At 36.9% G+C, this 22262-nt stretch overlaps 1 protein-coding gene across 3 annotated transcripts in view; it reads right to left on the bottom strand.

Annotated features, from left to right (window-relative positions):
* DNTT (DNA nucleotidylexotransferase) overlaps nt 1-22262 on the bottom strand; it is a 127967-nt gene that overhangs the window by 80550 nt on the left and 25155 nt on the right. The window contains exons 2-3 of one of the 3 annotated variants that reach the window (XM_066554508.1): nt 21337-21361; nt 20956-21069 (exon numbers count right to left, since the gene is read on the bottom strand). Coding sequence is in view for 1 of the 3 variants with exons in the window: in XM_066554506.1 (XP_066410603.1) it covers nt 10121-10192 (72 nt within the window). In the remaining 2 variants the exon portion in view is untranslated. Of the gene's footprint in view, nt 1-10120; nt 10203-20708; nt 20893-20955; nt 21070-21336; nt 21362-22262 lie in introns of those variants that run through there. The other 2 variants (XM_066554507.1, XM_066554506.1) reach the window with 2 other exon arrangements.

Below are 22262 nucleotides of genomic sequence, written 5' to 3'. Positions count from 1 at the left end.
GCTGCAAAGTACAGCTCCTCTGAATTTCAGTATTCACATTTTCACTGCACATTCTTGATTATTGTCAGTCTTTCAGTGCCCTGATATCATGTGAGCTGCTTTGTAAATATTTTATAAAGTAGTACTTGTCCATTCATGTCGCTTTCATGAAAATTGTGAAATTTTCTTTTAATACATAGCTACAATCTGCTAACCTTCAGAGAAACATCTCTCAAATACCAACAGTAAAAATCAGAGAAGTGATTGGATGCTTTCTTATTTTGCATAGGCTTACCAGCATCTCATGCAGTATTGTTACACAATGATTAATTTTCCCTAGCTTTTTCATTTAGTAATTTTTCTTCAGTAATTCAGTATTTTCCAATGAACCAATTCATGGAATTTTTTTAATACTTCTCACGTTTGTTTTTGTCAAGATATTCCCATTACTATTCTTCTGTTTGAATTCTGGCTTTCTTGGCTGCCAAGCATTTCCTTTGTCGTTTATACCCATTATACCAATCTTTCAGTGCCTAAAAACCATACAGCAGGTGTTTTTCCTGTTTTAAAAATTAATTCTCCCACATTCTTTTTTATAGTCTCAAGCTGCAGCTGGGGAGATTCAGGTTAGACATTAGGAGGAATTTCTTCACAGAAAGGGTGATGAGGCATAGGAATGAGGGCACAGGGAGGTGGTAGAGTCACCATCCCTGGAGGTGTTTAAGGAAACACTGGATGTGGCACTTGGTTGACAAGGTGGTGTTCAGTCAAAGGTGGGACTCAGAGGTACTTTCCAGCCTAACTGATTCTGTGATATTTTTATTCTTTGAACCACTAGAATATTTTTAGGGGGAAGTTCTGAGCTATAGGTGCTTGAATTATTCCCATCAAAGGTGATAAACTCCATAAGAAGTCATGTGACCAAGAATTTCAAAAAAACTTATTAAATGGTGGTATGCTTTGAATGTCCTTGCTTGGCTGTATGATGCTATTTGGCATATAAAGTAAAGTAGACTTAGAGAGCATACAAAATTCTGCAGCTGTTGTCATCAAATGTACAATATTTCTGATATATATGGTCAAAAGAGCTGGTTATCTTTTTTTTTTTTTTGTGCTACCTAATTAAAAATGAAAATCTGAATAAAAAGAATTTATTTGGCAACATCTCTCAAATCATACCAAGAGATAACAGCTTGTTTAATTTACTGCATACACAGGTATTCTATCTGAGCCCTTTCTGAAGAAACTAGGGAACAGCAATATCATAGCTCTGAATAATTAAATAGAGCAATAGGGTTCTCCCTTACAGCATAGAGAAAAAGTAATTGGTGACAAATCCTGGCAGGAGCTGTTTCCTACTCACATCAATATTCCTATATTCCCTGGAAACTATTATTTTCACTCATCCTTCAGTCTCTCTGTTCAGTAACAAGGTTTACAATTGTTCTCTTTAGCTACTCTGCCTATGGTAGCTGCTTCTCCTTGTTGTGATTGTTATTGGACTATTCTTTGATTTTTGTGCTGGTACATCAATGGTTTTCTTTATACTTTAGTCTCATGAGAGCCTTGTGAACTTTTAGCAACAAGCAGAGACATATCTGCATAATCCCATCACTATACATGGCCAGAAAGATCCTTTGACAGTTACACATCTCTTCCAAGCATAGTTTACAAAGGTAAATCTGCCTGGATTTTGAGCAGCGTTTATCTGGTCCCATTTATCTCACTGCTAGTATAAAAGATATTTCCATTAGCTAAGAAACAGCAAGCAATCTTCCAGAGATGAGGAGCTACACAAACAGGGCTGAACAGGCTAAATTTAGGCAGCTGTAAATGTTACTTATCTCAGCAATGACTCAATATTTCTGTGGACATTTCAAAAACTTCTTATATAACCATATAATACTAGAAATAAACACTGTTAAATTATAATAAAATTATAACGCTGTTATAATAACAACTCCTATCATTCTTTATCTATAAAGAATATTTATGTCCTTTTCTGCTCCTCTAGTAGGACACTGCAAATAAAACCTCTAAATTGCTAATTTATCTTCTTTTAATTAGTTGTTGTAACAGTTACTAGGTGGTAGAATTGATGCACCTTGCAGTGACACTGCAGCATTTCCAAACCTACTTACATTACAGAACATACAAACAGCAGTATGTGTGAGATTTATGCCTTCTATATTTACAGGTAGTAAAGCATGATGCATTTAATAAAGATAGATGTACCTAAGCCAAAGTAATGAAAACTGGGGAAAGGCTATTGCCATGATTCACAGAAATCTTTCAACTATAGGTTTAATTTTTAGTAGTACAGGAAAGCTCCCACACCATCAAGCTGAGGAGATAATGTGATCAATTAATATAAAAGAGAGAAGTAAGTAAGAATAAGTACCATAGATAATGTTGTTGCAAAGGGAAGAAAAACTTATGAATAATATTATACAAAATGTCCCCTTCTTAAGAGTTTATGCAAGTCAAACCAAGATAAAATTTGGCTCTTGAGCAAAAGCAACAGGTAACACCTAACAGAACAGTGAGTTCTGACAGAGCTCCTTCCGCACACTCCACTGAAATAAGCTGCAGGAAAAAGAGCCAGCATCAGAGAAGCTGAAGGAATTGCTGATGAGGATTAGACACATCTTTGTGTTATCTACAGAGAGAAAACAAAGCAGATGTTCATCCAAGTGATGTGTTGTGAATTTTGCAGGTGAAGAAAAAATCAATTAGAAGCCTTTTTTTTTTAATCCTAGAAATTTGAACTAAAGGAAGCTGAAAAGCAGAGTGGAATGGAACAGAATTCTCACCTTTTTAATTTATTTAGGTGCAGCGTTCCACTAACACAGAACTAATTACTGCAGAAGTGACCTAGCCGGGTAATTAATTCATAGCAGAAAATTTTAGAATCAGGCAGCAGGAACTTTTTAACACAAAACAGATTTTGACAGTTTCCACAAAAAAAGCATACTTTCCACTTCTTACTGACTTCACCTAATAATTTGGCAGCTGCCTGGAGTATCACAAAATATTTACACAGTTTTTATTTTGCAACGTGGATTTAATGGCTCTACCTTTAACTACAAAGAAGGTTAATTTATTTCCAACTGCATAAAAAAATATTTCTCCAAGCTATGAGCCATTCTTTTTCCAGGCTATCTCAAGGTTTGCTTCCATTGTTTCATCTTGCAGAAAACTCAATATTACTTATTACAATATTCTAGGTTGCAATAGCCCCTAGAAACTGTGCCCCAGTGTAGCACTCCATGTTTTTTTAGCAGTAAACATGTGTTGGTCAATCTTTATTTAAAAAGCACTATTTGTAGAACATTTTTGAAAAGGCAGCCCTCAGAGTCATCTGACTCTTTAAATGGCAGGTACAAGTCTCTTGCCATTATTTTATGATGCACACCTGCTTATTAGAAAATTCCATCACAAGCTATGACACATTTTTTATACTTTTCAAAGACACAGTACAATTGCACCTAACCGAGGTAGTTACATTATGAGCTTTACTCCTCTTTCCTGTGTTTTCTGCTGCAGAGTGGATTCAGTTTTAAGAAACCGAAATTAATTTTCTTTCACGTAAAAAGTCAGACTCAATATACTATCACTTCACTATTAATCAAGCTTGTAATTCAATATTTAAGTGACAAATCAAAAGATAATAAAGAATTTCACCAGAAAACTTTCATGTCGTTCTTCCCATAAGGTTTCCTATATCCTTCTGCTTTTTCTGCTGCTGTGCTAAACCAATTATTGTTATGTTATATGAAGCATGACAGCAGGAAGGATATAAAGCAGGTAAGCATATTTGCAAATGTTGCTCTGTTACAATTTACTCAAATTTTACTAAAAATACATGCTATCTTTAGTCACTTTGTACTTGGTGATGTTATTAAGGATACAATTCAATATCATAGTCCTCTTTTGCTGTTGGCAGATCATTATGAGGCTTGCAATGCACTAGAATTCAAAATGTCATCCATTCAAACATGAAAAACAAAATAGGGGCTAAATTTGTCTGCATAACAAAGATGTAAGATCAGGACAAGTTAGAGGAGAGAAAGGCCTAAATCCTGAGACTGTGCTGTGGTTATAGACAGCAGGTACCAGTAGATCCCAAAATTGTTATATAGCCAAGAAATAATATTTTGACAAGTGCATTCATGTTTTCAAAAAACAGCCAGCTTGTTTCCTGATACTCTGGCCTGCTCTTCTGCAAGCTTGAGTCAAACACCAGAGCAGTCACACCAACCTACCACTCAAGCTTTCCCTCTCCAAAGCAAATGAGTAAAATAGGAGACTTTGGAAATCATCTCCTGTATATATTTAGGACAAACCACCAAGTAACTTATATGAGGCACTGAGGAAAATACTGCTTTTTTCTCTCTTATGGCCTTGCCCAACAGTCTGTGCTCTACAGACTCATCACACAGAACACCTGAATATCTCAACGTAATATTCACAGCTACAATGACCTTCAAAGGAACAAGGAAGCCAGAACAACATACACAGACTACACAGAGTGAATGTATATCAAAATCATGTCAAGAAGTCTGCGGAAGAAGATACTCGATACTACTGAACTACTAAAATAATAAGATGTAGTCATGCTTTTTAATGTATGGGAAAGTAATCCAAGATACCTCTTCTGAGTAATGAAATGTTATGTAAACAAAATGGGACATGATAAAGAAACTGTATAACAAGTTTAATTACAGAACTGTAAAGGGGGGGTGTATAGATGTAAGTATCATAATCTGAACCATACAGTTAACATTGATAAAATTATATTTTGCTAAGAGTATGGGTTTGAATCTACAGAAAATCTGACCATTCCATTATCTTGTGTAGGCATCTAATAAAGTACAAAATGTGCCATATTGCACAACCTGTAAAGGGAAAAATCCATGCATATTTTCTTACTTCAATAAATCCAGAAAGTTCTTTGTCACAAGTAATTCTATGTATGCTATATCTTTCCTTGTATGCAGACTCAATGGCTTCCTGGCTCCTTGTTTCACTTGTCTACAGGTTATGGAGTTAAAATGTCTTCTTGATACCTTCCTACACATTGTAAAAGTGTTAAAAACAAGGAGAGAGGGTCAGATAGGGGACAACCAGGTGACAGGGGACAGAGAAGGCACACAATTGTGGGCAATTATGCTCAGCTTAGATAGCTGGGGAAAGAAGTTCAGATCAACTTTTTCAAGAGCCGTTACTGCTCTGCTTTTAAAGAGTATGGTGAAAGGAACCAGACATAAACATTTTTTGATGAATAATGGCAAAGGGATGTTAAAGAAACTACCTAAGTAAGACTGTAAGAGTGGATGTCTCTGAGAGGGAATAAACTCACATTTCAGGGAGAAAATATTCCAGAAAGTAATATTCTTCACTTTTAGCAGCCATTTAGACATAGTCTCATCACTGCTCACTGGTCAAAATCATGAGACAACAAAACGCAAACCCAGCAGCCTTTGTGTATGATAGGAAGCCATCACACATGCTCCCTCTGCTTCACAGCAAACCACAACAGGATCACCTCACGTCACCTCCACAGCTGCACTACCCACAAGCAGGTTACAGCACAAATACCAGTGCAAACAAGCAGCAGCACAACACAAAAGGGTAAAGACGAGGGGCAGAAATTAAGGAAGACTCTTTCACAGGACTAAGCAGTAGACAATTGGCAATACTTCTTCAGACCAGTTCTAATTTATGTATTTGCATTCATAATGTGTTCTCAAAACTATGTTAAACAGCTTGGCACAGGAATATAATACATTCATTAGGTAAAATCATTAGGAAAATAATGGAAAAGAAACTTGTAAAATAAACCTACTAAATACACAGTACACAACAGGTGGAGTTACAATTTATTACTCCCTTTTCAGTCACAGTATTGTACATTTGACATCAAAACTTACAACTCAGCCTCTTTCCAAAATGTCTGAGCCACAAGAAGTTGACTGATGCACCTGACTCTTTAAACTATCCAGGAAAATCTGAAAAGCCTTGCCCTTGCAAAGCCTGAGCAAACTGAGGTTAGGAGATCCAGCTGAGATGGTATTTCATATATAGTAGAGCCAGTCAATTTATTATTCACTTTTAAGAAAGGCTGTAGAGCCTCCTCAATTATCTCCAGAGCAAGTAAGAAAGATTTTAGCAATACATCAAAACAATGATCACTCAGACTCTTTTCTTGTCAAGTTTGAAACTGTTTTTTCCTTACAGCAATGACTGAAGCTCTGTCCTGTTGCTGTATTTCCCAAGAAGCCACATTTAATTGACATCTATTTAAATGGATACATTAAAAACACTCAACCTTGTTAAGGTTGCTTCAGTTCAACAAGTAAACAAGACACACCTGAACAGTTATATATCACTTTGCACCCTAATTTATGCTGAACATGCCTGAAAAGTAGTCAATACCATTCCCCTCCCTCACATTTCAAAGAGGCACATGTGTAAGCTTAAGCAGTGTACTTGGTGCTCTTCAGGCTTTTTATTTTCAAAAGTGACTAGAAAATCCAAACTTATCCACCTTCCATTTAGATCACTGCTTTTCAATCTTCTTCTGCTGTGTGACACAAGATATCCATATAAACAATTAGACAAGCATAATCATTAGGATCAAAGGAAACAAAGCTCATTTGTCTGTCTTTTAGACTAAGGCTAGGAATGAGAAAATTGATTGAGCACAGATGTGAGGAAGGGTCTGAAAACTGTGCTTAGATTTTGGCTAAAAGGAATCATTTTTGAACATTAATGAACAAGATAAATCTTTAGAGCTCCAAGTTCACTAGTGCTAAGCATTGAATTCAATAGGATCCCATGGCCTAAAAGTACTACAGGGCCAGCAGTTTCAGGCCAATGGACAACGTCAGGGTAGCGGGGGTCAGGATTGCTGGGATTATAGATCCACATTACCCAATGGGTTTATGATCAATTAATTCCTGTGCAAGAAAAGAAACTTCCCTGTTCATAGAAGGGTGTTAGGTGTGGGGAGGCAACAGCTGGGTTTGGGCTGACAGTATTCAAAAGACTGGAGTCAGACCTGATTGAGAGAAGCCACCTGGCTTGGGTTTGTGGTCATACAGGAAATAATTTCCCTCTGCAGAACTCTAAGCCCAGCTTTTGCACCTTTTTTTCTACTTAATCTTCTCTCTATCCTATAAAGTGATCATAGAAGGACCCTAACTGAATATAGTTCCTGGATAATTTAGTGAATTCATGTGGGCAAGTGCTTCATACTGAATGCAGAGAAGCACATGGAGTAGGAGTGTGAGCAGGTAAACAAAGCGGATTTGGTTCATTTGCTGAACAATTGTTGAAAGGAATACTTGTTTGATTGGAAAAGGCAGGACACTGACCATCAAAATGATACCAAAATGTTTCTCTATGATTAAAAGTTTTCATTCAACCAAAAGTGAAACTCCTTGTATCAATTATCCAAAAATAGCCCATATTCAGCTTAGGTTGAATTATGTGTTTCACTTGATGTGAAGTCAGGAAACATAAAACAATTTCAAAATACTTGTTGTCTTAATTCCTTATTTTATTTTTAAATTTAGGGCTATTTTTATTTTAAATATCATTTTTGAATGAGAAGTGAAAAAAAAAAGCCACCTTATTCTGCTGGTGACATTTACAGGTTTATCTAAGTTCTGTAAACACTGAGTCCGATATGAGCATAAGCAAAATGAATCCCAGAGCAATCAGTTTAATATCTTATGTGTTGGATCTCTGTCTTTTGTTAGATTTTGCTAACAGCACTGAACAATGTTTGGGGTGGGGGTTGACTATGGTTTGGGTTTTTTAAAATATATGCTGTTGTTTAAATGAGTTGCAGGTATTCCTTTAACTATGATCTTGGTTTTTAATAGCCATATTTTGACACATCAGGACAAGCCTAATGAGATATACTCAGACTTAGATATATTTAGACTGATGATGATGCAATATGCAGCTATCTTGATATATTCAGGCTCTCACCAGAAACACATGGCAAATGTGATCCATTCACTTTCATCTATTTCTGTGCAGATGCAATGGTGGCAAATTTTCAAACACCAGAAACTCCTTATTGAAACTGAATATTTTTATGAAGTATATTCTTTACTTCAATCACAGTCACAGAATATAAAACCAGATTTTTTTTCTCAATTTCTGTTAAGCTAAAGGTCACACTCTATAATGACTGTTAGTAATTTCCAACCTTAACACCTATGAATTTACAAATCTATTTGAAGACTTCACAAAAAGAAGACCAAAATGAGTGCTGTGATTTCTACACTGAAAAATAACTTCATTTTCATTCCCAGTTTCAGGTTAACTTCTGGATTATTTCTGCTTCAGCTACTATGACTGAAACCTGAATAGATGGCAAGGAAAAACTTGTGTTTCAATAAGAGACTCTTCTGAGGTGTTCAGAAGCCTAAATAAGTAAACAAGTGTTCAGTAGGATCTAGGGAAGAGTGGTGCACTTTACAACTGGTGCAGAAGAAATGTGCTTTTAACTTGCATACTGGTGCATTCACACATACACACTTTGCACTTCTATGAATGTTAAAAACATTTTGTCTGTGTTGGGTAGGTCAAATGCTCAAAGTTGAAAACATTTATCATTCAGTTGGTACGACTCCATTGGGGACAGCAGTCATATATCAACAAAGATTCAGGACAGTGACTTTTCCTGAGGGATTCAGGGAGCGAGGGAATACATTAACCAGAGGCACATTTTCTTGCTATTCAACTGCTTATTACTGTGCCATCCAGGAGAGCACATTATATCATAATATTTTGCATAATGGCTGAATATGATATATGCCTTTTTAAGACATGACAAGTCCAGTCTCACTGCACATATGACCCTTATGACCCCTCACATAAACTTTGGTTCTCTCCATAGAGAGAATTTCTTTCTTTGTGTGATTTGTTCCAAATATAAATTCTTCTAACCTAATCTCATAAATTTAATTGAAACTTGTAAGCGGATAATACTGTCCATAAAATGGAAATTAATCATTTTTAAAGCCAGATTCCAGTGTTACATCCAGCAATATTTTATCCAGAAATATTTGAACAGGAAACTAAAATGGAGAAATTATACCTTAAGTTTTAGCTTTCATATTTTCCAGATTCTGTATATATTCTGCTATAGTATATAACTCTGTTCAAGTTCCCTTCACAGTTTAGTTAGACAAAAGAACCCTTTTCCAGCCAGACAACCAAGGACACCATTGCAGCTTCAGGCCCAAAAAGTGTAAACAATAGGGAATTGAGGAGAGCAATCTGGGAGGATGGGACTTCATAACCTGGAGCTGTAATTGGACAATTAACCCCAATATGTAAATGGACCAAAACTTATGAAAATGTGAAAACTTGTGACCAATTGTCCATCTTGGGTGGAGCCACAGTTGGGCTCTGCCAAGGTGTATCCTTTGAAGGCCTTTTTAATAAAAACCTACCTTATTCCTTTAACACTATCTAGTCTCTGTTCTAGGTAGCCTCAAAAGGCATCAGAAAGAATTGTTCAGTGAACAATTTAGATTAATTTCTTCAAAACAAAGGGATGATATTGCTACATGAGGACAATTCTATGCTAAGAACAGCTCAGCTAAAATTCCTTTTCCTGTGATCACTGTTTTTGCTGGGGAAGGGAAGGAACATCAAATACTCAAATAGTTCACCCAAGAAAGGAGCAGTAACTACTGTTCCAGAGTGAGAACACATTCCTTGTTTCCTCTAAACACAAGCTTATTTCAAGTAAAAGTAATCCTTTCAAAAAATGAAACTATTATCTCTGGCTCATTAAGACAAATTTCAGTATATTTGTCCATTTTCAGAGATGGTTTGATAAAGGTATTGTTTCCAGTTACTGTTGACACATTTCTTGAACTTGGCTTACGAAAGCATAAAGGCATACGTGAAATGTCTGTGTTCAATATCACTTATTCCCATATGCCTAACTCAAAAATCACTGTTTAATCAATCCAAAAGTGGAGACAAAATCCATTAGGCTTACAATCAATGACTGTAGATCATCTTCAAATAAAGTCTTCACTAAAGAGCTCTTTTCAAACTGAGCAAACATTAAGTCCTGAAGTTATATAATCAGCAAACATCTACTCACCAGAAAGTGTATCAAAGTCAGAACTTGGCATATCATAACACAGCTTTTATTTACAAGGTGATGTATGCTCATGGGGAATATCAGCCCTGGCAGACAAAAAAGAAGGTGAAACTTTAACACTTATCTCTCCCTTTCATATGCTAGTCACAATAAATCACACAGAATCACAGAATTTCTAGGTTGGAAGAGACCTTTAAGATCATCGAGTCCAACCCACGTTCTAACACCTCAGCTAGATCATGGCACCAAGTGCCACATCCAGTCTTTTTTTAAACATATCAAGGGATGGTGACTCCACCACCTCCCTGGGTAGATGATTCCAGTATTTGACCACTCTTTCTGTGAAAAACTTTCTCCTTAATTCTAGCCTGTATCTCCCCTGGCGCAGCTTGAGATTCTGTCCTCTTGTTCTGTTGTTGTTGCCTGGAGAAAGAGACCGACCCCCAGCTCACCACAGCCACCCTTAAGGAAGTTGAAGAGCGTGATAAGGTCACCTCTGAGTCTCCTTTTCTCCAGGCTGAACAACCCCAGCTCCCACAGTTGTTCTTCATACGGCTTGTGTTCCAAGCCCCTCACCAGCCTCGTTGCTCTCCTTTGGACACGCTCAAGCATCTCAATGTCCCTCCTAAACTGAGGGCCCAGAACTGGACACAGCACTCAAGGTGCGGCCTCACCAGTGCTGAGTACAGGGGAAGGATGACCTCCCTGCTCCTGCTGGCCACACTGTTCCTGATACAGGCCAGGATGCCTTTGGCCTCCTTGGCCACCTGGGCACACTGCTGGCTCATGTTCAGCCGACTCTCACCAGCACCCCCAGGTCCCTTTCCTCCTGAGCACTGTCCAGCCACACCATCCCCAGCCTACAACGTTGCAGGGGGTTATAGTGGCCAAAGTGCAGGACTCGGCACTTGGACTTATTGAACTTCATCCCATTGGATTCTGCCCATCCATCCAACCGTTCCAAGTCCCTCTGCAAAGCCCTCTGTCCCTCTGACAGATTGACACACGCTCCCAGCTTAGTGTCATCTGCAAATTTGAAAAAAATGAATTTGAAAATGTTTTCTAGAGTTAGAACAATATTTTGCTTATGAAGTTTCAGTGAGAGGTTGTTGCACACTAGTACAGTGCAAAATTCTGTATTTGTTGTATTTTCACTGCTGACAAATAGGGAGACATTAAGAATTCTGTCTAACTTTGGTAATTATTAATTACTTAGATTGTGTAAATAGCATTTAACAAGAACATGGAGATTCCCAAACAAAAGCAAAGTATAGCATTTTCTTTTCAAAGCATGGCTTTACTCTATTGCCTTGCACACAAAATTTTCCAGGACCAACTAATAGTCAACTGTCATGTTAAGCCCCCTTGATACCAAGTGTCAGTTATCAAAAAAAAATATATATATCCTATATCTTGTCATTAATCTGCACTGGGTTTTATCCACAGATCTCAAAACAAGCCAACGAGCTGCCAACCCTGACAGCTGCAAATGTCTCCTGCATGAACGTGTACTGTGGGCTAGATTCCTATCTCAGTTACAGCAGTAACAATAAAACGTCCTTTTGTAAGCAATATCAACATGAAAGAAGTACATCAATTATCTATGGTAAAATTACAGGTAGAACCTGCATGAATATGGGAAAGAAAATGAAACAGTAATTTTGTATGTATAAATATTACAAATTTAACTCTTAATAAATTAACCATCCAGTCAAATAAATGAGGAAAGTACTCCAAGCAACAAAAAAACCTCCCACCTCTCCATTTTTCAAAATTGATTATACTGGTTCTGCCCCAGTAAGACATTTGCTATTTGATTTTATGCTTACATGAGGTGAAAACTATTTCAAGTCTAAAGAACTGACAAACTCTTTTAGGATATTATTTTTCACTGTCAACAGGAGATCAACCACCTTGCATTAGATCTCCCTCTTTCTCCTGAACTCTAAGGATTCAATGCAGTTGCATACTCCCCCTTATGGGCTGCTACAACATGACATTATAGTGCTCTGAATTTCTCTGAACTAAATGCAACCACCTCCCACGTGCACTGTATATACAGCAACAGACTTAAGATAGGTCTAGAGTGTTACAGCCCATAGGAACTGTTTCATTTCACTAAGTCTCTGAAAGCAAATTGTCATTCTTTGTTTTGCTTTTAAATGTGGTTTTGCTCATCATTATTAAATTTCAGAATAAATATATAGGAAGAGAATTGATTAAGTCAGGCTCTGCTGACTAGTGTTTTGTTCTTATTGGAATTTACCCTGGACAATAAATACAGCCAAGCATTGTTGTTAGGAGATTTGCCACTGCAGTGACTTGTTTGAAACCATATTTATTAATCCTGTAGGAACCATATGTAGAATAGTGAAACAAAATCTAATTAATTATAGTATTTACTATATTTTCCTGAAGAAGTGGAAAAAACTACAGTATGTGTATGTGGCCACTAGCACCTACTCTCTGTGTAGATATGGTGAGAAAAACTTCCACCTCCAAGTTCACTATTCATTCTTCAAATCAAGCAGTCTATTTCAAAATGGATTTGCAATGTCATTGTGCTAATCCTTTAGAAGAAAAATTTACTAGTTAGACCTTATATAAGATCTGCTGTCCTAGATTATAATTCTTTCAACTTGAAATGCCTTAAAATTCAGAAAGTCTTTCCTGGGTTCTGTTTTCACCCTATTACTGACTGAAAACACACAGGGTCTCTCACCTGCTATAACTGACTGTAATAGCTCATTCCTCAGGGCAGCTTGTGTTAGTACACCTTCCCTGTTCTACTATGTCCTCACATGCTTGAGGAAAGTGTGTTGATATTTTTAACCTGAAATGTTATTCAAACAGTAAAACACATAATTACCATTGATCCTTCTCACTTCTTTTTAACACTAATTCATCTTCTCAAAATGTGCCAAAAAACATTCATTAACAGTGATATAATTTCACCTCCTTTGTGCTGTGTCAGTCCAGCAAAGTGCTCTGTTCTCTGGCAAAGTCTTCAGAATTCAGCTGGTAACTTCAAAGAACAGTAAGCCCTAACTTCCCCCAGCAGATCCTGTAACATTAAGCAAAGCACATTAAGGATTAAGATCCTCTCTGGAAATAAACAGAACTTCATTTGATTTAACTTTGATTTAAGTTCTTCTCCCTGAACTTTAACTGAGTGGTTCTGGGGTCATTCTAATAAAACAGTTCACTAAAAGGCATCCTTTCTGAAAGTGCTTTTATCTTTGCTTATTCCGTTCATAAAAATAAAAATGAATGGGTTTATCTGCAATGGATTTACAATTTAGATATCTTAAAAAAATAATCAGATTTACAATTTTCTGCAGCATATTCTGTGGGAGTTAATATTAAAAAAAATTGTTTAGAACATTTATTAGAACATGCAAAGTGTGCAAACAATACAAAGGATAAAAGCAACAACGGAACTTGGCAAAAACCTCCTAAAATCCCTTTAAAAAAATTAAGCTTCAATACTGGAACTCCATATAACATTTGACAAATAGTTCCCAGTACTATTTTCATCTCCTCTGTGAACAGAGGGGGTGGTGTCATCTCCATTCAAGAAGTTCACTTGATTTTGCTTTTCAAGTTTCCAAATAATGTTAAATTCAAAAACCAAAGTTCCTCTATTAGGTAAAAATTTTACAAGTCTTAAAGTCTTACCTTCTGAAACAGGGAAGGTTATTCAACATTTCTCCTAAATTCTATTATGAAGCTATCAAAAATCACTGAAATTGTATATGAAATGTTAAATTTCAACTTTGCTCTTTCTGAGACTGATTGTATTTGAACAGAATCTTCTTTTGTAAGGCAGATGTTCTAGGATTCTTCTATATGCAGTTGCACAAAATAGTTTTGCGGTTTTAAAACTGGAGTTCATAGTGGGAACTAATTGTATTTTCTTACTAGTTATAGGCAGTACAGGTAAGGATATTTTTCTTAGAGAACTAAACATCATAAATATGAAAGGTCTGTCTTTCAGGCAGGGTGAACAGATACAGAAAGCTGCTTTGCCAAAACAGAATCACCTTGGTTTTGAGGTGTTTCTAATCTTTCAAGAAGGGGGGAACACCCCACTCCCACAGGCAGTTTGTAATCTAAAAGCAGACAAATTGACAGAAACTCACGGGGAAAAAAATAGGAGGCAGGAAGGAAATCCTTATGAATTAAAATATTGGCTCCCATCAAACAGAGGGGTCTGGTCTCCTCTTCAGACTGATTTGAATCAGTAGCAAGGTGAAAGCCAGACTTTCAGACACACAGTCAAAGTTGGCCACCATGTCCTTCCCAGCACCTTCTTAGAGATTCTTAACCACACTTCTGCAGAAGAGGAGTTTCAGCTTATTTAGTTTGACAAGCAAGTATCTGGGCTCTCAGGTTTCCTGAGATACAGATAAAAAATCTGAAGGAGACTGATATAAGAAAACCCTCACAAAAAACTATTGCATTCTTTCTGGCCTTTCTCTCCTGCTGTTCTGCTCTTACAGGAATTATTGACTCACAGGGCTTTTCATGCTGTGAGAAACAGCAAGAGTTAAGAGAACTGAGTGCAATTCATCTGTTATAAGAACAAAAAGGAAAATTAAAATTATTTAGAGTATGATGAAGTTCCTGAGTTCAGTCCATCCAGGGCAGAACCTCAGTTCTTAAGACACTGAAATCTTTCAATACCTCAATTCAAGCTTCCTTTTGGATCTGCAATTATTTATGAAGTCTTGATGGATAGTTATGGAGGAAAGAGGTGAGCAAGATTCTCAGTAAAAAAAATAATTATTTAATGAGTCAGTGATTGTGAGGCTTTCCAGGTGCAACCTGAAAATTACTCGATGGTTACTGTCCCTCACATGTTACTGAGCTTACTTTAACATCAGAAACAAAGACATGGCTGAAGCTGATGTAAGCACCCTGCAAACTGTCAGTAGACATCCAAAAGCTGGACTGGCCAGTGGAGCAACACTGATGGCATCATGTCAGTGATGTGACAGGGACACTAGATCAGAGTGCCTGCAGCACACACTGTGACAAAATACTAACTCTAAACAATACAATTATTTCTGTGCCTGAAATTCCAGCTAAAGGTCAGCCACCCAAGTCAACAGGAAAGAGTGGAGATGAATACAGTTAAAAGCAACTTTTTTTCTTAATAACTTCTAATCTGTTATAAGCTATGGGCCATTCCAATTCATTCTGATACAGGTGTACCAGGGCCAGTGTCTGTTCCCACAGCTTTTGCACTCATATGTGCCAATCACAGGCACAGCATATGAAGCATTATGAACTGGGGCACAGCTGACCAAGAAGGTCATTGAGGAGAGAATTGCCAGGGAATTCAATTGTCTGCTGTGGTCTGCCAACAATGGAGAGATGCAAAATTGCAAGCAGAAATAATAGATCATGCTCTGGACAGTGGAGAAGAGGTGACAAATGAGGCATGGTATGTTATGCAGAACATGTACGTTCCAGAGGATGAAAGTCATCACTGCATCATCTGATTTCTAACTTCTGGCCTCAGTGGATAACCATAGCATAGTCAAATCTCATTGCTTTGAAGGTCACTGCTGAGGTTTTTATCAGCCTGACATTTGTTGCCAACTTTTTTTTCCAAGTTCTCATTTCATTTTAATAACAATGGAATGAGGACATGAAGGTTATGCGTAAAAAAACTCCCACTGATTTTTCATAAAATACTTGAATCTAAACAGACTTCAATTTATCAGGAATGTAGGTAACATTACCAAGTCTTTATTCACATCATACCTCCAATCAGCTTTTGAAAACAGGCATGGAATTCTAAGGTAGGACTGCTTTTGAGGTGTTCAAAAACCTAAAAGAAGCATAAGAAAAACACCATAGAGAGTGCAAATGTTTGAGTTAATTTATTCTCTTTCTCACTTCCTATGGTTTATGGTTCACTTCTCTAGAAGGGAAGTTAATATTCACAAGTTCCAGAGAAAAGAATATTTCTAGAGAAGTGAAGCATTCATCACTGAGGAAAAACAAGAAGCTTCTATTTCTACTACTGTTCAGTTTATTGTCTGGCAAATGCAGGTTTGCCCAATGCAGTGCAAAACAAAACAAGAGGAAGGGGAAATCTGCTTAAAACCATGATTAAGACACTTACTATCCCCCCAAATAATAGCTTATCCTCCTTTATACTATCTGATAAAACAGCAGTGTTAAATACATTAAGCAAATAATTTATACTATACACTGAAGTGGGAATTTTACAATAAAAATTCTTCTTGCAAATGCAGTTTAGCCAGTGTGTTTATTCCCCACATTGCTTCAAATATATTCATCATTTGAGATATATCATTCCCATGACAATGGGATCACAAGGAATCATGGTATAACAATGCTAGACCAAACAGACAGAATGTCAGCAGTGTCAAACTGGCAAATATATCATTTAACCAGAGATCAAAAGAGAAAATCTGAAGGTCAGAAATGCAATATTTATAATGCTGTCAGCAGATGGATGCATACCAAACATCTCATATCCAGACCGCTAAAAAGCTCAGCAGAGGAATGTTTACAACACACAAGAGAAGTGCTACTGGAGTGTCCTCCATTCGTTTCCAATATGAATGAACTCTGAGGCAAACATTTCCTAATACACTCCTCAGGAACAGCAAAAAATCTTGAGATACACTTTCATGCTACCAACATAAGCAGCAGCCAACTACTACCCTCATTCCCACTAATTCCACCTGGTACAACAAAATCCCCCCCAGCATTTTTCCAATAAGCAACACATTTCCTTGGAAAGAAACCAACATGATTAGGATGGCTGCTGGCTTTAGAAAAGAGGAGAGAATAAACAGAACCAACTCTGTATTGTCACTGATTCATACAAGGCGCCTTGAACAGTGCAAAGAAAATACCTGTGAGAAAATTCATGGTTTTTCTTGACTATCTCTGTGACAATGGAACTGGAGATGCTAAAGGTATAGAAGGAAGGTTGACAAAAGCAAGTTCACCAAAAAAATGAAAAGGGAATTGACATAAGCTCACCAAACTCTGGTTTTACTCAGCATATAACAGTAGAAGACTGCGCCACATTTGGTGTGGGAAACAATCCATCACTGAGTGTTTTTTCCTTTCATACCTCTCCTGTAATCATGAGAGCATTTTTCCTAGATGTAATTTCACTTAATACCATGGTGATAGATGTTCAACAACATTACCATTATCTAAATGATAAACAAAATCAAGCTAATAATAAGGATCCAGAATAAAAAGTTATAAAATTACTGAGTTTAAGTTTGTGAGTCAAATGAGAAAAAAAAAATCAAAAGCAGTTTGTCATTTTCTTCTTGATAGCTTTTTCATTTACAATTTATTAACATAAACACAGTATCTCTTGAAATATCTTTTTGATATCTCCCTGAATACAGTCAGAATTCTAAAAAAAAATTAATCTCTCAGTTTTCATGGTCCTTCTTATTGAGATTTTATCATATTCTCTGTTGACTGTCAAAAAAACTCTGCTCATTAAATTTTATCTATGCCAGCAGGCTAAGGACATAAGAAATGTAAAAGCCCTATTTAGAAATCCAAAAACCTTGAGAAACATTCTCTATTTATACAGCTTGTATCCACTCTCCTCTTTACTTTTTGTACCCTTCCACTTCTAAAACCCTCTCTTCTCCCTTTGTCAATCTCTTCAATTTCTCTATCTTCTATTTCTCAATCTATCTTCAAGCTCCCCTCCTCTCTGGAATTCCTCCTTTTGTCTGCCTTTATTTAACAGGCTTAGAACTTCATTTTCCCAACTTCATTTTCAGGGATCTGCTGATGGGAAGTAGAGAGGAGGTTTGTTTGGTTTTGGTCCAAACAATATCTGGATGCTGGCCAGCTGACAGGGACGCTCCACCCCGTCCCTCTTGAATAGTGAATAGCATGCTTCCCTGAACCCTTTGGTCCTCCCAAAACAATCACCTCTTGCTCCTTTCCTTCCTTCCTTCCACATGCTGTCTTTGTGACAATAAGCAATAAATACCTTGCCCAAACAACTTTATATTGCAGATTCTGTTCTCAGACTCTCCCCTCCTCTCTCTCATATTTAGCCAGTTTCCCTCAAAACTCCTTCTGTCCTACAGAAAGGTCCTGGATTTTGAAGTGCCCTGTTCCCCCCACCCTGTTATTTATCCTTTCCAGTTTTATCTCAGTTGTTCTAAATAAGTAGAAGAACTGAAGTTCTGACCTTTGAGAATTCACCTGGTACAAGTTTTTGAGAGAAACCTGCATGTCAGAATCACAGACACACTATAAATGCAGTACAATAACATACCATGGCACTGCACTATACAATATGGATGCACCAACAGGGTCAACTTTGCTGAGATCTTCCACTGTAAAATACCATGCAGTGATGCCCACTGAGAGCTGAGGTATTGCTTTGACATTTTTCCATTTATTTCATAGCAAGAGTCATGGGCATGGTAAAATACTTTCTATATATATCAGTGCTCAAGCCTCAAAAAGATCAATAGTGGTTGAAGAAGAATTCATTACACTAACAAAATACATCAGAGAATATTAAAAAAAAAATTAAAGCAAGCATCAGCCACAGCATTTCAACTTTAAGTTGCCTTATTTAAATAAAATTTCTAGGCAAGACACTGAAATAATACTGAATTTCTGTTTTTAAATTTACTCACTAGGTTTTAGTGCATAAAAACGTTTCCAGATGGAAAGCTGTTTGTACACATTTTTCCATATTTTATCAGAAGAGTCAACACAGATGAATTTCAAAAGAGAGGTTTTATAAAGAAACTATATAAAGTCTAAGCACAAACTATACAAGGCAGCACATAAATCTAGAGGAACAGACAGCAAGTTTTACCAATGTGTTCAAAAGAATAATAATCAAAAAAGTGGCTCAGTTAAACAGCAAAGAATACTGAGTGCTAGCAAAGGATATCACAACCAAGCACTACAGCATCAATTCCAGCCTTCAAAAAAAATCAAAGGGAATTTTTAATGAACATTGTCACTTTTGTAGCAGGTTGTGGTTTTATTACTGCTATATTTTATTGTACTAGTTAAAAACATGAATTTTTGAAAAGATAAAGAAAACTAGGTGCAAAATCCAGGCTACAAACAAATACCTATGAGAATGAGTACATTTTTAATGCATGTTTCGTTGTAGTGAAGCTCTCTAGAATAACAGCTGAATCTATTGGTAGATCCAAAGAGAAGGTCAAACTAACAATGAAAAGCCATATCAAAAGATTTCAGAAGCTTGAGTTATAACACAAAGAACAATTGTCCTTGAGACAATGGGGTTTATGTCACGTATCCAGCCTCTCTGACAAAACTTGCAAACAAAATCCCCCAGCATTCGGCAGTAATTAAAATTCAGTTGAAACTACATGCCTCAGAAATGGATTAAAGAATTACTGAAATAAAGAAAAAGGGCATATTTATGAAGTAAATTGTATGTAGTGGAAGTGATTTAAAGGTGACAGGTTTCAAATCAGTGAATAGCCTTGGTGTAGCAATGGGACTAACCATTCTCAGCAAATTTTTGGGGATCTGAGGTTTGTTTTCATATTTTTTCCATTTGAGGCTTCTTTGGCTCTCAATCTTTTGTGATCCCAAGAAAGGCAAGACACCAAAACTAGAACAACAGACATGGAAAAAACCCAGGTGCCCATTTCATAACATGAAGATTGTAATAACTTTTGGACAAACATGGATATATTATGTCCTGTGATTCTCCCTGCTACAGCACTGAATGCTCTCACAGAAACAAGGATGGAGGAAAACACTGTGACAGCAAACAAGGAGATTGGCAAAGATCCATGAAGTTCTTAGCCAGGTGTAGGTCTCTTTGGTCTCTGAAAAACTCAATTGACTTCTCAAAATCATAAAAAACAATCTACTTCAGTCACAACAGAAACTCAAGACTCTTGAACTGGGTTTTCATACCTCCTATATCTACAGGGCAAATATCTCCCCTTGAACATCAGGGGGAAGGAGGAGAGCAAACTAGAGAACAGTCAGCCCAACTTCAAATCTCACAAATATATAATGCAAATGTTGGGCCTCAATATAGCTATAAATTATTTCTGCAGTAAAAACTGACTTCTTAGGAATAAGCTGTGTCAAACCAGTCTCATTTCCTTCCCCATAATGATAGCTATCTAGATAAGGGGCACAAGGCCCATATTAAAACTGATGCTTTTATTAAGGTCCCACATAAAAATCATCACATACAAACTAGAGAAACATGATTAAAGCACTGTTTGTTGTAAGACAAACAGTGTCTGACTCTCATTGAGACTATATCCTGTGAATCACTTCCAAACTCAAAGAGTATTTCAAGTAGAGCTTCACAGGGGTTTGTCCTGGTCTTAACTGTGTTCAGGATTTTGTTAATAACATGGGTGCTGCACAGTAAGCATTCCTAAAGTCTATCAGGATATTACTGAGCCAGAAGTGGTTTCCATGAGCTAAAGAGTACACTGGGACCAGTTTAGACACCTCATTTTTCAGAAAGATACAGCCAAATTGAAGAGTGTGCTGAAAGGGAAAAGACTTAAGAGTTTCTCACACCACTACTTACGAACAAATGCTCCTGAAACTGGGTTGGCTCCTTCAGAAACAGCAGGATGTCTCAGTCAAGCCCATCTGGTGCTTAGACAGCAATTATCCTTACAAACAGACATTTCCTTTTGCTCCCTCCAGTAGCAGAGCTCAAAATTTATTCTAGATCTCCTTCTTGCTGTTCCACTTAAGGACATGGTGAATCTGATGCATCCCCAACAACTCAGTTAAAAAAATGGGTTATTGAACTGTTTTCCAAGACTGACCCAGTTTCCTCTAGTTGTGTTTGATCCTGCCTCTCTGCTGAAGCCCTGCCAAGATCTCTCCAGGTCCCTTTCAGACTCTGTGATTTCTGTTGATTATGTTGCTTTTTTTATTTCCTGTTAAATGAAAAAAATAAAAGACAAAACCAATTAGTAAGACTTTTATCAAACTTCTAGACAGATAGCTGTAAGCAAGACTTCATTTTCCAACGTTCTTTATAGACTTATTTAGACTATGAGTATATTTTAGCATTTTACTTTAAGAATGTTTTTTCTCCCACCCACCATGAATACCAAGCCTGTCAATCACACTAACAACAACAAGATACATATGGGACAGTTTAGGAGGAAGAGCAGACATGAGAAACTGCTCCTTTAACTTACTTGGAATCAACTCCAACATGTGTGCCTGGGAGAAAAAAAAAAAAAAGAATTTGTGGTAAGTCACGTTACTTTCATTATTTTTATATAAAATGGGAAAAAACAAACAGGGACAACAGTTTGTATTTTCTGTACTGTAATATTTCATTGACCTATTTTGCTCAAGTATATTTTCCTGGGGCAGTATTCCAATGTTACAACCAGTAAAACAAGTTGCTTGCTGCTGCTGAGGCATTTTGCAAAGCCGAACTTCACTGTGGAAGTTTTGAGATATGTTTAACACATTTAGAGCTCATGAATATATAGAGTAGTAAGAAATGCCAGCAGTATGATCTAGCAAACAGTTTCATACTGCTTTTTAGCTATGAAATCACAAATTGAGAACTTAATTTACAAAAAGCCAAGGAGCTGAAGCCTGCAAAAACTTGGTTTTTACATTGCTTGCACATTTCAGACTCTAGGAAATTAACTTTAGCCAATATATACTGTAAAGATGTGTTAACTCTGCTTGATATACAGATTCTGTATGGGAATTAATTTCTCTTTAGAGGACAAAATACCTGATGTATAAAATTTAGATTCCTCTGAAATTATGAAATTTCTTAATATATAGAATCAGATTTCTACCTTTTTTTGGAGGAGTGAAATTGTAAAACAGTGCAGATTAAAATTGTTAATGTCTCCAGTAAGACACAAGTTTCTAAAATAGCAGATTACTCTCTGCACACATACCAAATACATTTTTAAGCCTGCCAGGGTTCACAGCAGATCAGGAGGCTCCAGGGAATTTTCAAGTAGCAAGCGAGCCTGACCTGCCCTAGGCTAGTGCTGTTTCACATTCAGGTATCTAAATTCTGCTTCAAAATTTTATGTAAGCACCTGAAAGTTTGGAAAGAAACCATTTCTGTGGCCTGTCTTTATCTGGGGAA

This window comes from Molothrus aeneus, chromosome 8, assembly GCF_037042795.1.
Source record: "Molothrus aeneus isolate 106 chromosome 8, BPBGC_Maene_1.0, whole genome shotgun sequence".
Taxonomy (NCBI): domain Eukaryota; kingdom Metazoa; phylum Chordata; class Aves; order Passeriformes; family Icteridae; genus Molothrus; species Molothrus aeneus.
The sequence above is the reverse complement of the archived record's forward strand: the minus strand, read 5'-3'. Positions and strand labels throughout refer to the sequence as shown.